General features: G+C 44.1%; 1 protein-coding gene across 45 annotated transcripts in view; it reads right to left on the bottom strand.

Moving 5' to 3' along the window:
• PHLDB2 (pleckstrin homology like domain family B member 2) overlaps positions 1-17,229 on the bottom strand; it is a 237,420-nt gene that overhangs the window by 95,631 nt on the left and 124,560 nt on the right. For 11 of the 45 annotated variants that reach the window (XM_051859341.2, XM_070072088.1, XM_070072089.1 and 8 more), the window contains exon 1: positions 11,590-11,710. The exons of 27 other annotated variants lie outside the window; for them this stretch is intronic. Coding sequence is in view for 1 of the 18 variants with exons in the window: in XM_070072075.1 (XP_069928176.1) it covers positions 8,317-8,335 (19 nt within the window). In the remaining 17 variants the exon portion in view is untranslated. Of the gene's footprint in view, positions 1-8,316; positions 9,896-11,581; positions 11,711-11,950; positions 12,275-17,229 lie in introns of those variants that run through there. 7 more of the 45 variants (XM_051859343.2, XM_070072093.1, XM_070072100.1 and 4 more) reach the window with 4 other exon arrangements.

Below are 17,229 nucleotides of genomic sequence, written 5' to 3'. Positions count from 1 at the left end.
GTTCTCTACGTGACTTCTGTGGGGTGCGTCTGTGGCCACCGACGGCAGCAGATGGGGCCCGCAGGGAAGCTGCGAGAGCACGGAAAGGGAAAATCTGAGAAATCCATGGCAACCCCATACTCCAAGCCTTACAATGGAAAACAATGGGCACAAACACCTCCCTCTTTTTCCACTAATCCCAATGTCAAAACATGTGGAAGAGGGTGCTAATTAGAAGCTTCAAGAACAACACTTCCTTCTCTAGCAATATTCTCATTTCAGAAGTTCAGAAGCGGCCTTGTTTCCCCCACCTCTTTTTCCAAACTGCACTGTTAGTAAAACCCAAGTTAATGCCCTCAACAACCTTTCTGCAAACATACCCTCCTCCTTCCCCACAATGTCCTTTCATCTCTGAATCTTCTTCAGCCTCTTCCATCTCTTCAAACAAGTCTCTCCACTCCACACACCCCCACAAGGACTGCAAACACCTTCCTCCCAGCAAACAGTCCCCATCCATCTCCTTCCAACACCAACTCCCATGCACACTTTCTGCAAACAGCCCTAGTCCTGGGCCTTTCCACCTCTGTAGAACTTCCTCTTCTCCCACTCACTCAACCTTGGCTTGCTAACTTCTGTTCCTTTAAACTCTTCCTCCACACTTGAGACTTTTATAGCCTAGGAAAGAAAACCTTGATTGTTTACACACATAGCACCCTGATTGTTCTTTCTGCAAATAAATACAGCAGCACAAGGATTCCAACTCCTCTTCTTCTGCACCACGTTCTTTGTCATTCAGAGATGTCTGTTGGAACAAAATATGCTCCACTACATGTAGGTAGGTTGACAGTCTCTGAGGATGTTGTCATCTCTCAAAAAGACCCAAAAGCAATCCTACGCAAACAAATCTGTTTCAATGGTCGAATAAGGAGGCTGGTTTTATTATTGAGTCCATAAAACAGCCAGCTATAAATCTTTGTGTATATAGACAAATACTCACAGACAGAGATGGACACATGCTGTCCATATGCCCACGGCAGCATAAATGCACAAAGGTTTTTTTGTGATTGCTGGAGGTAGTTCTTCAGAACCCAGACCCCAAGAAGGAGTCTCAGAATTTAAGTAGTGCTAAGAGTGACACACGGCAGGGTTGGGGAGAGAGGAGAGGGAGAGGGGAGAGAGCCACTGGGACCAGAAGGCTGATGTGATGTTTTCTGACACTGCCTACACAGATTCTTGCCTGGTTTTCTTTGTTTCCTCTTTTGAAGATTTATTTTATTGCATTCTCAAGATAGCTCAAAGAAAAAGCAAGGAAGACCATTCGGGAAAGAATAAGAGATTCTGATGATGTTATAGGGAGGAAGAAGGAGGCCTTCTGGCGGATAGTAAGCACACTGAATGCAGATGGAAGTGACCACAGAAAATATAAAGAAATCCAGCTCCTTCCATCACAGTGGAGTCTCACTCCAGCCTACCACTGCCTTCTGTTACCTAAGCTGTATTACAGTTTAGAGTCTGTAAAGAAACAACTCCAGATGCAATGGTTCCTACAGGTAACCACAACCACTAGCGGTCACCATCATTCAACCAGGGATCTTCATCTCTTGTGATCAGAGGCTACTTTAAGTAAGTCTAGATTGCTTCATTAGAAACTCTCAAGAACTGTAGAGGACTCTTAGCCAAGAGGGTAAAACATCAATTGCAAGGATATTTTTTCAAGTTTTTTTTTTTTTTTTTTTTTTTTTTTTTTTTTTTTTTTCTGTAGTCCCTTGAATAAGACTTGTCGGTGGGAACCTTCAGATGTTCTTCAGGTTATCCAAGGCACCTGGCTGCAAGCTTCCTGTGAGAACTCTTCCAGCCAGTGAGGGAGGCACCAGAGGGAAGACAGAGAGCCGAAGCAACTTCAGAAAACTTGCAATGTTTCTCACTTTTACCTAAATAGTCAAGATGTGACTTTTATCAGTTAGATGCACATTTATATTTGTACCAGTATTAAAGCAGCTTTAGAAAGTAGACTGAAGAAACAAGCTCAATTCAAGAAGTATTTATATATAAGATATTACATTCAACATTCAAATTAAAAGTATGCTGTCTTAGATTACAGGAGATACAAGACAGAAGGTGTGTTTAAAAAACAAAACACCATGGAGATTCAATCACCTAATTCTAGAATGGGGGAAGTGTACAAAAAAATTAAATAAAAATAAATAAACCCAAGAGACAGAGGAACCTATTCTAGATTTAAGAGACTCAGGAGACTTGTCAATTATACACAATGTGTGTGGACATGCATTTCAGTGCCGTTTTGAACAGTCCATCTATCAAAAAATTGTAAGAGATAATCAGAATTTGAACACTGGAAAATAGATGATATTGTAACTGCTGCTGCTTCTTTTATACAAGATGTGACAATGATACAGTTATATTTCCTTTTTTTTTAACTTTTATTTAGTAAATATAAATTTCCAAAGTACAATTTATGGATTACAATGGCTTCCCCCCCCATAACTTCCCTCCCACCCACAACACTCCCCTCTCCCACTCCCTCTCCCATTCCATTCACATCAAGATTCATTTTCAATTATCTTTATATACAGAAGATCGATTTAGTATATATTAAGTAAAGATTTCATCAGTTTGCACCCACACAGAACATAAAGTGTAAAGTACTGTTTCAGTACTAGTTATAGCATTACTTCACATTGGACAACACGTTAAGGACAGATCCCACATGAGGAGTAAGTACACAGTGACTCCTGTGGTTGACTTAACAATTGACACTCTTGTTTATGGCGTTAGAAATCTCCCTAGGCTCTAGTTCTGAGTTGCCAAGGCTGTGGAAGCCTTTTGAGTTCGCTGACTTCGATCTTACTCCGACAGGGTCATAGTCAAAGTGGAAGTTCTCTCTTCCCTTCAGAGAAAGGTACCTCCTTCTTTGATGGCCCCATTCTTTCCACTGGGATCTCACTTGTGGAGATCTTTCATTAAGTTTTTTTTTTTTCTTTTGCCAGAGTGTCTTGGCTTTCCATGCCTAAAATACTCTCATGGGCTCTTCAGCCAGATCTGAATGCCTTAAGGGCTGATTCTGAGGCCAGAGTGCTGTTTAGGACATCTGTCATTCTATGAGTCTGCTGTGTATCCCACTTCCCATGTTGGATCGTTCTCTCCCTTTTTTATTCTATCAGTTAGTATTAGCAGACACTAGTCTTGTTCATGTGATCCCTTTGATTCTTAGACCTATCAGTGTGATCAATTGTGAACTGAAATTGATCACTTGGACTAGTGAGATGGCATTGGTACATGCAACCTTGATGGGATTGTTTGTCCTGACTGTTGATGTACAATTTAATACTTTATCCCTTTTAGTATTTTTTTTTTGTTCTAGTACTATTGGTTGAACTCTGTAATTAACACACAGTTATTCTTAGGTGTTTAAATTTAACAGAAAAGTGATCCCTGTTAAATATAAGAGTGGGAATAAGAGAGGGAGGAGATGTACAATTTGGAACATGCTCAATCGGACTTGCCCCAAATGGTGGAGTTAGAAATGTGCCAGGGGATTCCAATATATTTCCTTTTTAATCCTAATTCCTTAGAGTCACACTGTAAATTATTTTTGGATGAGATATCAAGGCATTTGGAATTTGCTCTACAGGAATCTGTGTTTTAGGGAAAGTGAGGTCTACAGATAGAACAAGATCAGCATATGTAAGTACTTGTTGAAGCTGGGTTCTGGTCCATGGACTTTCACTGTCTTACTTTTATGTCTCACATTTTTTGTGTGTTTTAAATTTTTCATAGTAAAACATTTTTTAAAAAGATATTGCAGAGAGTGGGACTTTAACCTAGCAGTTAAGACATTTGCATCCCACATTGTCTAGGTTTGATCTCGGGCTCCAGTTCTTGACTCCAACTTCCCACCAACGCAGATCCTGAGAGGCAGAGGTGATGGGTCAAGTAATTGGGTTCCTGCCATCCACACAGGAGAACTGGCTTGCATTCCCAGCACCTATTTTCACTGGTTGCATGCATTTGGGGAACGAACCAGCAAGTGGTAGCTCTGTCTCTGTCTCTCTTCCTAATAATAAATTAAAACAAACAAACAAACAAAAAGACATATGCATTCTGCAGGTCAAAATGTATAAAAATAAAATCTATATACTGACTTAAAAATTGTACTGGCCACTTTACAAAGATGGGCAGGCTCTTATTAGTGTCTCCTAGATGATTTTTAAAGTATGAAATACTAATCCTGTATCATACTGAATTAAGTTCTTAAATGCTGATTAATTTCCTTCCTTCCTTCTTCCCTCCCTCCCTCTCCCCTCTTTTCTTTATCTTCCTTCCTTCCTAGGAGGAATTTGAAAGCAAATGCATTGTGAAGGTTACAAGTAAGGATATAGGACACTGACAAGATAATGCTACATGGGAGTCCCAAAATTTCACCATTAAGTGTGCTCAAATTAAACCACTTCTTCAAAAAGATAACATGTAAAAGTACAGTGTTTAAAAAATTGCCAAAACTTTCCATATCCTGAAGAATTTTGGCTCCCAAAATGTTTCATTAGACACACATATACATGCACATAGACATACACACACACCGCTCCTGTACATATTTATGCTAAGGAAGAGACTGATATCCTTTAAAAAAAAAAAAATCTGTTACTGCTTCTCTGAAAGTAGAGAAACTCTTTAGGCTGCAAGCTACAGACCCATATTTTCAAGGTTCTCCATAAACTCCTAAAGCATTTTTAGTTCATTATAAGGATTTCTAAAATTTTCCCACATAAGTCAAGTATTTCCAAATGTTTCTTATTCCTGCCCATTGGAACAATCCTTCCCCAGGTTTAGGGGATTCCAACCAAGTCCCTTGAAAACCTAGAAGTGTTCTCTTATCATGTGATATTCCCAGTGAAAACGCCAGAGAAGTTGAGAGTCATGGCATAACTACCGCGAGTATCTCAGTGCTGGTTCACTCTGCAAATTTCTGCAACAGCTAGGGCTGGGATAGGTCGAAGCTAGGAGCTGAGAACTGAAAATAGACTCCCACATGGGTAGCAGAGACACAAGTACTTGAGTGATCACCTGCTGCTACCCAGGGTGCACATTAGCAGGAAGCCAGAAACATGAGTGGAACCAGGACATGAACCCAGTTACTCTGCTATGGGACGCGGGAGGCACAAGCAGCATCTTAGCCACTGTGCCAAATACCCACCCCCAGATACCCTTCTTGAACAAGAGTGACTCTCCAGGAAAATGCACCCTCCTATTCTTTGAATTCAAAATTAATTTCAAGCAAGGAGATTATCAGCCCCAGGACCACAGGAGCATAAAGATGATCTCCCTTGACCCTGACACCACCATGCGCTTGAATTGGAAGCAGAGCCCATCAGACCAAACCTGTGATCTTTCCACCACTCTGTCCCCATTCCACCAGAGGCTTCCTTAGAGTAAGATTTTATTTTCCCAAAGTAATACTCCCTAGAGTCAAATAAATGCTACAATCCCCTTTCCCTTACAGTATTTACCAACCAAGAAGAGTCTGCAGGAGAGATGCAAGAAACTCAGGTTGACCATGTCTCCCATAGTCATAATGTTCTTCCCCTTAACTAAAACCTTGAGTGGATGGGTCTTAAAAACACTATAAGGCAAATAATAAGAATGATGAGGATGCCATTGCTTCATTATCCAACTGTGGATTATGCAGAGTGGGGGTTATAAAACTCTTCATTTTCCCTTTCTTGCTGCCAACCTTCCAGCCACTTACCGCTTGCAAGAAGGAGAATAACTTGAGCCATTAGGAACCAATAAACAAGTGAATAAGTTGAATGTAATTTCAATCAATTTTTTTTTAAAAAAGTATTTGGTCAAAAGACCTAGTAGAGGAAATGGTTACATTAGATGTTATTTTTATTGTACTGGCCAATTCCGTAGTACACAGAAAAGACCGCCAGGAACATGAGTCAGGAGATCTGGTTTTGCCAGATAACTAACAGAAGTAAGATCTGGAGCAAGTGACTTCGCCTGTCTTCACTGTGTTAGCAGAGGTTTTCTCCTATGTCAAATGGTGAAGGTGAACTAGATATTCTTTCTGCATCAACTTTCTTGATTCCCACAGACATTGTTTAAATAACACAGGAGTGCCTGTTACATAATGCAGGAAATGGAAATGACCACAGAACAGAAGTATGTTTTAGTGATAAGGTGGCAGCTACCTAATTGGGAAAAGACTTCACGGGTACTGTTGGCCATGACATTCCAAGGGCATGGTAAATTGTTTCAGCATAACATAGTGGGAAAAAGCCTGTTGCAAGTTATGTTAATGCAATATAACATGGGAATTCGGTATGATGTATAAGAAATATTTTGCCTGCATTCCCATGGCTTGCAGTTTCCTCAATAACTCTTAATCTGTGCTTGAAAACCTACTTCTGCAATGACATAAGCAGTATGGCAGCCAGACACTACTTTCCAGTCAGTGCCTCTGAATATCTATCTCTTGAATATGAAGCACTCTTCAGACTGGGTCTGAACTGGTCCAAAGAATGCAGTCACCAGCTTCCCTGTGTTTTATTTGCCCTTGTTTTAGCAGCTCAGCGATCAAGAAATAAATCTTGGGAAACTCTAGTAATCTTTAGCTTTTTGTTTTGCTATTTCATGGACTAATTCCACAGGCATATAGCAATCTGGAGAAGTCACATGCTACGTGCAAACAAAACATTTTCAGAGGATCAACACCCATTTCCACTGACCTCTAGATTTAGTAGCTGGTCTTAGAAAAGGCTGACCTGGCACAAGGTGACAATATTAAATATTGGCAGACACAAACGTTTTCTTCCTCTTAGTTAGTAAGGGAAGGAAAAGCAGTTGATCAGAAATCAGCCTACCCACCCTAAACAAATAGCTCTTGTAAAAGCTTCCCTAAAACTTCTCCCTACAACTTAGCTGTTACCCTATATCTCACTTATCTGTTTCTCTGAATAGCAAACTTCTGCAACCACTACCTTTCCCATTCCTCAGTAGAATGATTTTTACACTTTGGTTTCTCTAATTGGACATTAGTTGCTAAAGAAAAAACAATCTTGCCTTTAAAGTAAGTACAATACAAAGACTCTTTCCAACTATGCTTAGAAATATACCTAACTATCCAGAAAACAACTGTGTACAAATTAAATTCTGAAAGCTCAAATGTCTGGGTGACAGTGGTTGTTCCACCTGACTAAATGTTTATTTTAAAGGGAGTTGAAAATGTGAGCTACGCTTTTGCCCTTATTTCCTTTCAAATAACAAGCATCACACCAATCAATTTCCAATAAATCCTGGCAGCTAATGATTACTTTAAAACTTAATTCAGCCTCCTCTCTTATCATTTGGAAGCAAACAGTAATTGAATGGACAGACAAAACATGACTATGAAAATATTACTATATCCCTTTAACATAGCACCTGCAGGGGGCACACCCTTACAAGTGTCAACAATTTTGAGTCATTTCTAAATGTACCGCTAGGTACTTGCTAGGTACTTGGCTTTGAAGTGCATGCACTGGCTAGTTTCAGAATGATAAGAAACAACTTTAGCATTATTCAGTGTGTTTATCTCTTCCAGGAAGGGCATACAAAAAACTCTCTTGTATCAACAGAACCTCCTGGATTTGAGGCTTAGAGAATATAACTCCCATGGCAGGCCCACTTGGCACACAGAACTAGAATCCATAATCATGAACCTCATGGCTAACCAGGGTAATGCAAATGTGAGGATACACATGTTTGTAATTGATCAGGCCATATGTGCACAACTTTTCTAGTAATCAAAAACTCCTTTTCTATAAACAGAGCCCCTCACAATTACCATGCATTTTAAACTCACTCAGAGCATTAACAATAATTTTAAGTTACTATCATTTTCTTCCTGATTAGGTAAACAGAATGGGGGAGGTGTGGGTTGTAAGAGAACTGCAATGGACCATGAGTTAGGGGATTTGGTTTGCAGGTTCTGCCATTATCTAGGTATGTGAGTGGATTCAAGGCAAAAGACACAGATAAGATAGTTAAAGCTCCTTTTATCCCCCAAATTATTTTGTTCTACCTGCCCAAATCATAGGCCAGCTTCAATTATCTTCAGATTTCTTCTCTCTTCAAGACCCACTCATCTGCTTGTGACTTTCCCCCACAATTGCCCCAACACAGGCTCACCTCCTGTAGGACAGATGTCTTGTATCCCTCCACACTGAGGGGGTCTTTCTATCCCTCCAAGATAAGCCTGTTCATTCATGTACTCTACGCTTAACTCATAAGGCAGGGAAAGGGCAGCAAGAGCTCAAAGCTTCTGTTTCGTACCTGGATTCAAAGGCGGCATCTGCTACGTCTGTGCAGCCATCTGCTGCCCACTCTGCCATGGAAAGGATGCTGCAGGCCTCAGAAGGGGCGTGTCATTGTCACATGATGGGATCACCCCGTTCGTGGGTCTGACTCTCCCAGACATATGCTCCACAGTCACCATGGCTAACACCAACCCTGCTCCAGCCTTCCTCACAGTGACCAGTGCTTCTAAGCTCTCATGATGAAGCAGATCTAGTGGTTTTATGTGCATTTTTAAAATTCCCATTTGCCCGCATATCAATTTTTAATTCTCTAAGCATGGATACACTTAGATAGACTTAGTCACTTGAGACCCTATAAGTTATTAATCCCTGGGCATCTCAGTTTTTACATATGAAAAAGGAAAGGTTTGATCACTGCGGCCCTTGTGGTCTAACACTGAAATGCAATTCCATCTTCAACCCACACAACAAGCTCCTTCGCCTCTGGGCATATTAAGACTCTTCTTGTCAAGGGCAAAGGAATCTTAAGCAGAAAAAAGGCTTCTATGACCTGGTCTCTTTGTCTTAAACAAGTTTCTTGCAGGATCTAATTAGATTAAGACCCCTAATCTTGTTAACATAAGCCTTTGAGGTAATACTCAAATGCTGGGTGTGGGGTTGGATGACTTTTGTCTGTGTGTCCTGTGCATTGTATACTATTGAAGAACATCCAAGGCTCTACCCACAGCAAACCAATAGCTTCTGTTGTTCCCAGTTGAGACAATCAAAAATGCATTGTCAACATCCCCTGTAGGATAAGATCCCCTCCTCACTGAAAACTATTGCTTTACACTTAATGGAACGTCAACAAGTTTCTTGACATGGAATTTTAAAATAAGCTTAGTTTTGGCACTAAAAAAATTGAAATCCATACATACCAGAGGTCTTCAAAGCATTCATGGAAAACATGTATTGTGGGAAATTATGCATGGATTTAACTTTTTTGCACCAAAGTAAACTTACCTTTTAATTCCATTTTTTCATGAACTTTTTAAAGTACCCCATATTAGTAGGGTCTTTAGATAAATCATTATCACTTTTAAACTTTTTTGTTTCAAAAGGAGACTTTTACACATTTACCAATTAAGTACACACAGACTGACCAAGTACAGGTAGGCATCACACCTGGAAAATGTGCAAGTCATCCATAGCACTGCCTCCCTGCTAAGGGTTAAAAATTAGCATTTCCTAACCTCGACTACTCTAACCTAACCAAAACCTCAAATACTCTTTCAAAGTATTTAAAAGTAATTCTGTCTTCCTGCGTGCACTCCAGAACCAACCCTGGTAATAAAGACCTCAAAGTAGGGCTTTGAAGAAAACAGCAAAAGCTAAAGGTTGGTTTAATCACTTTGGTTTCTCCTTCCCTCTTCCTTATAAAAAAAAAAAAAAATCTGTTAAAAATGTCTGGAAAGGCTGCTATTGCTAAAGCATTCTGGTTCTGGTGGTGGGAGGTTCCTAAAGAGAGAAATCAGCAACTAAGAGCCCAATTTCCCAAGTCTCTTTCCCTCCCCCACTTCAAACAGGGATCCAGGAGACACCCCCTGCAGAGGGTCCCAGCCCCCAAGGAGCTGCACTGCCAGCTGTTGGAAACAGATTGTAGCCTGCGAATTGACTGAAATGATGACTACCCTTAACCAAACATTTCATTTTTCCATTTGTGAGAGAGGCTGGGATTCGCAAACCTCTGGGTCCCAGGAGGTGAGAGCTCTTCTAGTCAGCTAAGGGCAAAGCCTCAGCGCCCTCCTGCTATTAAAGGAACCGCCTGTTAGAAACGTTTGGGAGACTTTCCAGTTTCTTAAGCACATATGATGTTTAAATTTCCACATTAAGTGTATAAGGGGAAAACCCCCTTTAAAATAACTGCATCGAGAATGTGAAAGGGGAACCATTTAATAGACACAACTGTTACTTTTCAAAGACCCTAGCTCCTTATTCAAACAAATATTTACACAATCGAGGGCCATGGCATGAGTGATATAGCCAGCCTGTTAAAATAGTGGGCAACCCTAAAGGTTTATTTATCCCAAATCCGACTACTCTGTTGCTACCCTACCAGGAACCAAGAATTCAAGTGTCCCACAGGGCAAAAGTTTAACCCTGCAAAACTGTGACACCCCACCCCACCCCCCCCACCCCGTCGACTTCTCGCAGCTGAACTCAGAAGTTAGAACCCCCAGAGATGTGTCTCAAACACCAGAAAGCCGAAAAGTCACACGTCCGAAGCTTGACCTTCTCCATCTGTGATTTACACATTCACAGAACCAAGGGAAAGGGGGCTGACAAAGGTTTTCTCTCCAAAGGACTCCACGTTCGCACGCCTCTCCCAGCGGCTGGCCCTGCGCCCCAGAGCTCCGAGGACCACTCCGGAGCAGCCGGAGCAGCACTTCTGTCTAGGCAAGTGGGCAGGGCCAGCAACGAGGATTTCCAGCCCCACGAGAAGGCGGCGGGCGGCGCTCCCTCTTTTACATAAGAAAGGTAAAGGAGGCGCCGCTGGAGGCAGGTTCGACTTCCAAAGCTCTTTCAAACAGGAAACCCCAACCCTGGGAGGGACAGCCTGTCAGCCTTTTAATTTCCTGGCGGTGGCGGGAGTCAGCCGGGTCCTCAGGCTTTAATAAGTGATGACTGTGAATGCTAAGTTACTAAACGTCCGACTCTCTCTCTCTCTCTCTCTCTCTCTCGCTGCTCTGCGCGCGGGACGCTGCAACGCCGGTCCCAGCCCTCGCCGCTGCTCCCAGCCGCTATCTCTCGGGGTGCGCGGACGGCCACGCCAAAAACTTTCAGGGGACTTCAGATCGAGTCAGAATCGGAGGCTCACACCGGCGAGCCTCCTCCTTCGAAGACGAAATGAAACTCGAAGCGCTGCTAGCCAGCAATCTGGGGGCCGGGGGTCTTCCCAGGTCCCGCGCCCCACGCCTTCCAGCAACTGAACTTCTCTTTTTCCTGAGGATCTAGCCCGCAGGGTCCGATCCCTCTCTCCAGGCGCATTCCAGAGATGTCGGCAAAAGTTGCTCCTGGTCCCCCCAAATCCTGCCTGTTCCCTACACGCACTCCGGAAAGCATCTCCCCCCTTCCCAGTATCCCCTCAACTAAGGGTCCACCCAGCACCCCAGGGTAATGCACAGTGGAGTTCACGGCCCCCCGAAGCTGCGCAGCCCAGGATCCGCCGACCCCAGTCCCGGCTTTTGTCCCTGCAGCCTGCAAGAGAAGAAAGGGGAGTCTGCGCCCCGGCGCCCACTCACCCACTCACCGTCTCATCTTCCCTCCGGGCGACCGCTCTCCGCCGGCCCCGCCGCCCTCGGGCCTGGCCCTCGCCCCCGCCCCCGCCCACCCTTCGCTCCCTCCCTCCGGCCCGGGCCCCGGCCCCCTCCCCGCCGCAGCTCCAGCCGCGGCCGTGCGCCTAGCGGCCACCCCGGACTGGCGCTGCGCGGTCAGCGCGCCCCTCCTCGGCCTGCGCCGCCACTGCCTCCTCTCCGCCCCCAACTCTTCGCCTGCACAGCCGGCGGCGACCAACTCGGCGGCGGGGGGAGGCCGCGCCCCCCGGGGATCCGCCTTGGCGCGCTGTAGTCGCGCGGCTCCCCGCTGCCGGCCGACGGCCGCTCTCTCCTCACCTGGTGCTGCGGCGCCGCCGGTGTCTGCGGCCGGAGCTGGAAAGCGCGCTCGGTGAGCCGCGCCACGCCGTGCGGTTCCCCCGGGCGGCGGCGGTGGTGGGCTCCGCGCGGCTCCGCCTGGCGCGCCCCGGCCCCTCTGTGAGCAGCGCGGCGTGCACCGAGGGAGTGGGAGCCGTGAAGGGGGCGAGCCGCGCCGCTCCCGGGCGGGTGCTGCTGGTGGAGGCGGCCTGAGCGCCCGCTCGCCGGGCACCAGCTTCTCTTGAGCCGCACTCACAGCAAGGCAGGAAAGACTTTTGTTGTTGTTTTTAATGAGCTGGCAGAAGGGCGGGAGGGTATCTCTCCTCCGGCGCTGATTTCCTTAGCCGACAACGCCGTTTCCACTGGGAAACTCCAGCTGGCCACACCTCCACCCGACCGGTCGCCCGCGGGCAGGTTTACCTGACGCGTCAGGAAAGCAGCTTTGCAAACTCATTGGAGTGCGACTTCGGCTTAGGGCTGGACTCAGGAGGGTTAAAACTTTTTTTTTTTTTTTTCTGAATGGTTGGGACCAATGACAATAGCGTTGATGTGCAATTCCTGCCCCCGGCCACCACACGCGGGGGTGTGAACCTGGCTCAATTCTGGACGTCTCCTTAGGGTTACATACATGAGGGACGACAGCCCTGGAGAAACTCACGGCAGCAAGAAAGCGCAACAAAGGGCAAACCCTTGAACTTGCGAGCAGCTCCCAGAGACACTGTCTTCATCTATGCAATGATACTGATGCTGCGAGGCAGTGGACAGGCTTCCGGGTGATGCATCAAAAGTACCCATCACCGTGACTAGAACTCAGTAGTCATTTTGTAGTTTATTTAATACACTTTTCCTATAGTAAGTAAAAGTGTGACTTCTAATCTCAAACCGACTCACCCACAGCATGCTTGGAGTTTAATGTTGTCTTTTTTCCTTGCTGTCCTAGATGTTTGTCCCCACAGAAACACACACTGATCAATCATCACTTTCCCCTTCTTTTACTGGGTCATCACCATCAACATAAAATCGTGTTAGGTACCCAGTCTTAAAAAAAGAAAAAAAAAAAAACCCTCCCACTGCCTCCTCCAGCTATTTGCCCTTTTATCTGCTCAGCTAGAGCAAAACACCTTTAAAGAGTTAAGTTCTCGCTTCCCAATTACTGTACTCAAGCGTGTACTTCTACCATATGCCTAGAACCCTTCTTGCTGAGATTTAACGATGAAGCCGAAAGGTTGCTTCTCAGTCCTCATCTTTACTTGAACTGTCAGCAGCAATTAGCAGCTGGTTAGTTTCTCCTCTCGGAGTCACTGTGCTTGACTTTCAAGATACAACATTTTCATGGCAGTCTTCTTACCCCACTGGTTGCAATTTCTGTCTCCTTTGCTAATTCCTTCTCTTCTCCCAGCCTCTGAGCCTGGGAGTGCCCAGAGTTTAAAGTTTGGACCACTTGTCTCAACCTACATTTCCTCCTTTGGTGACTTCATCCTGTCTCATGGCACTAAATACCATCTATGTGTTGCTGACTCCCAAATTCCACCTCCGACCTGGCCCTGTCCCCTGAACTCCAGGCTCCCAGCAGCTGCCCACCTGACTATCTCCCAGGCTTCTCACACTTAGTATTTCCCACACTGAAATTACTCTCTCTGTCCTTCAACTGCCCTATCCCAACTGAAGTCTTCCTCCTATAGGGCTAAATTCTTGGAGTCATTCTTGAGCTTTCTATTTTGCTCACATTTCAAATCCAACCCATCAGGATATGCTTTTCGCGCCATTTCCAGAACACATCCAGACTTCAATGCCTTACCAGCCCCATGGTTGTTACTGCCCAAGTCTCATCTCCCAGCACTTGATTGAGTACCCTTGTCCTGTTGGTACTTGTGCCGCCACACAAGACATTCTCCACACAGCAACCTGAGGGATCCTTTTTGAACTTTAAGGCAGTCCACATCACTGTCTCCTTAAAGTCACGCAAGTGGTCCCCGACTCCCTCAGAACAAAAAGCACCATGCATACAGTGGCCCAGGAACAACACGTGGCCTGTCCTTCTTTGGCCTCCTCTCCTCCCTTTCTCATTTCACCACTTAGCTCTGCCACTATGGCCTTCTTGATATTCCTAGACCTGTTGCCCGGCCAGGTATCCTCCCACCTCAGGGTTTTCGTGCTAGCGGCCACTCTGCTTGGGACTCGTCCCCTCCCCCACCCCCACGTAAGTGATGGCCTACTTCCTCACCGCCTTCCCTTGTTCATGATTTTGTTCAGGGGCCAGGGTTGTGGCCTAGTGGGTAAAGCCACTGCCTGTGATGCCGGCATCCCACATGGGCACCAGTTAGTGTTCAGGCTGTTCTAGTTCCCAGCCAGCTCCCTGCTAATGGCCTGGGAAGAGCAACGGAAGGTGACTCAAATATGTGGGTCTCTGCCACCCATGTAGGGACCCGGATGAAGCTCCTGGCTTTGGCCTGGCCCATCCCTGGCTGCTGTAGCCATCTGGGGAGTGAACCAGTGGATGAGAGTTCTCTCCGTCTCTCCCTGTCTTCTCTAACTCTGACTTTCAAATACATAAATAAATATTTAACACAAAATTTGAAGAAAAAAGGAAAAGATTTTGTTCAGATGTCGCCATGTTACTCAGGTCTACACAAGAACGTTATCCATACCAGTAAACTTTATTTTTTATTGACACAATTATCACCTTCTACCATATTGTAAAATGTACGTTCTAACTTTGTTTATCCTCAATCTCTCCTCACCAGAATGTGAACATTAAGCAGTCAGAGGTCTCTAGCTGTTCTCCAGTGCTTTATCACTAGTGTGCCTTGGACAGTATCTGGCAAGAATGAATGATGACTTTGACCCAAAACATTGTGTTTGCAATTTTACCTTGTCTGGAGCAAGGCCAGCAATACCACTATATAGGCATCTGAGACATGCATAGTAACACAACATACCCAGAATAACCATAATTAAGTTGCCAATATTCCTGTATAAGAAAAAAAAAGCTAACAGTTCTGGAGAGCAACTATTACTATCTATATTAGGCATGTGATAATATAAGTTTATCAAACCTATGACAAAAGTACCCTTATCACAGCCATTTTATGAGTGAGCAAATGAGCAAGGAACAAGTTGGTTGTCACCCAGTTGGGAAGGTGAAAATTTGAGCCATGCAGCTTTGGAGACCATGCTGTGAAATGCTACCGTCCACCTCTTCCTAGCTGTGCGTGTTGCCAGAGCAAGATTCTGTATAAAGAAAGAAGGTTCTAATTACCAGACAAAAGGGAATCCACTGGCCTCCTCTCACTGCCTTGTTTTATCTGTTGACATCTCTGTATTTCAAATAGCAAAACTCTTTGATGTCCAGATGGGGTCATTTTATTCAAATTCACTGTTTTCCAAGACTTGATACATGGAAGGGGCTTGAGAAGTAGTCTTCTGGTGTGACTTTCTAAGTGAGGAAGGCCTGCATGCTTCTCTGGGTACTTAGTGTGGTTTTCCAATAGCTTTCTTAATGCCATAGCTATGGCAATAGAAGTGATCTACAGAGGCCATCGTTAACTGCTGAGTGCGAACTCTAACACCGTAAAATATACAGAAGGAACTCGACAAGTAACAACTATTATTACTGTTATTATTATTATCACCAGACTGTCTTGTAATTGTGTGGATGTTTTTTAAAAATAGAAAATAAATAAAGAAGTGAGCTCTTTCCTTTCCCGTTTTCTGGGTTCTTTAAAGTTTCCTACTTGGTCCCAGAGCAGAACCACATCGCCTTGGCTGTGGTTCCCCACCACCCACTGGGGATGCTGTGCTGTAAGCCTTCCATGGGTGTCTGCTCCTCCAGCAGCTCTGGTGACTATGGCATCAGATCCTACTTTTCTGTATCTCCCACCCTCACAGGTGGGAAAAGGAATTATTTTTACTATTGTTTCCTTTCATTAACAAAGACTGGCTGCACCAGATAAGCTTGTTATGTCCTGAATCCGTGAATCTCTTCCTTTCTCTGTACTGATAGCTTAAAAAGGTTTCGTAGCTATTGACTCAGCCCATTCTCATCCCAGTGCAACTCCAGGGACAGCTGTTCTGGGAGACAGGCAGACCCCAGTTGTTAGACCCTGACTCAGCCTCTTTACTCTCAGTCCATTATTTGCCCTCATTGAAAAACAAACTTCCATTCTGAAAAGTGTGACTAATGACACGCAACACGTATTTTCTGAATTCTTTTCACAGAGGATAGATAGCTCAAAGAGAGCTCAAAGGAGCGGTTTCTAACCACAGTTGCCCTTCTGAGGAACTGTCACTAATGAATTGACTATCATGTTGTACACTGTCCTATAGGAGTCCCACATCACACGCTCCTTAGAATTTAGTACCAAAGTAAATTTGCTCTCTCTTAGAAAATAACTGTAACTTCCTTAGAAAAGGTGTCTTCACTTATTTTCACACTGGATTTGCAATTGTTGTTAAGGACAACTATGTAAACCAATGTATCCCATTGTGTGCTGGTTTCCAGGAAGCTCAGGGTCAAACTTCCTATTAAATTATTGTGTAAGGTAGCAAAGACTTTACTCTCTCTCTTCCTTTTTTTACATCTTTGGATTTTCATTCCAATAATATTACTGTATATTTTGATTTTACTATAAGTCCTTAGCTATATATTTAAATATATGAATATATAAATAATAAATTAACTGTTCAAATTAATACCATAAAATTAACCAACATTAAAGTGGAAATCAGATGAACTTCCAAGGCGCACAAAAAGCAAACACCTCAACTTTGTCTCCTTCGTAAGTTTAATTATTATTTCCATTATATAAGATTGGTTCTCTCACTATGAGAGAAATCGAAATCCATTTGGAATGTCTGATTAATTTCTGTATTAAATTTTCTCTTTCTGCCCTACCCCAATCTCTTCTGTGAGTTTATATTGCAACCAGGCAGGAAAAGGAAGCTGTTGTGTGTGTGTGTGTGTGTGTGTGTGTGTATGTATTCCCCTTTAGATTAACCTATCCCAGCTGTGTTTCTCTGGCCCACTTTTCTAATCACTTGAAGACCCTGAATTGGCCTCTTTTCCTGCATGGAAGGCTTTTTAAAAAAGGAGTTTTCTGTGTATCTTATCTGCTTATCACAGAAAATACCAGCTCTCCAAACCAGTGTACCTCAACACTTGCAGGGAGCTCAGCTTTTCTTCTCCATGTTGGTCCTCTTTATTTCCCTTTTCATCTGGCTACCATGGTTCCCCACTTATCTCACACTTTGATTTCAAAGTC

This window comes from Oryctolagus cuniculus, chromosome 4, assembly GCF_964237555.1.
Source record: "Oryctolagus cuniculus chromosome 4, mOryCun1.1, whole genome shotgun sequence".
In the NCBI taxonomy this organism is placed as follows: Eukaryota; Metazoa; Chordata; class Mammalia; order Lagomorpha; family Leporidae; genus Oryctolagus; species Oryctolagus cuniculus.
Note: the sequence above shows the minus strand (reverse complement) of the source record. Positions and strands in the feature narration are given on the sequence as shown.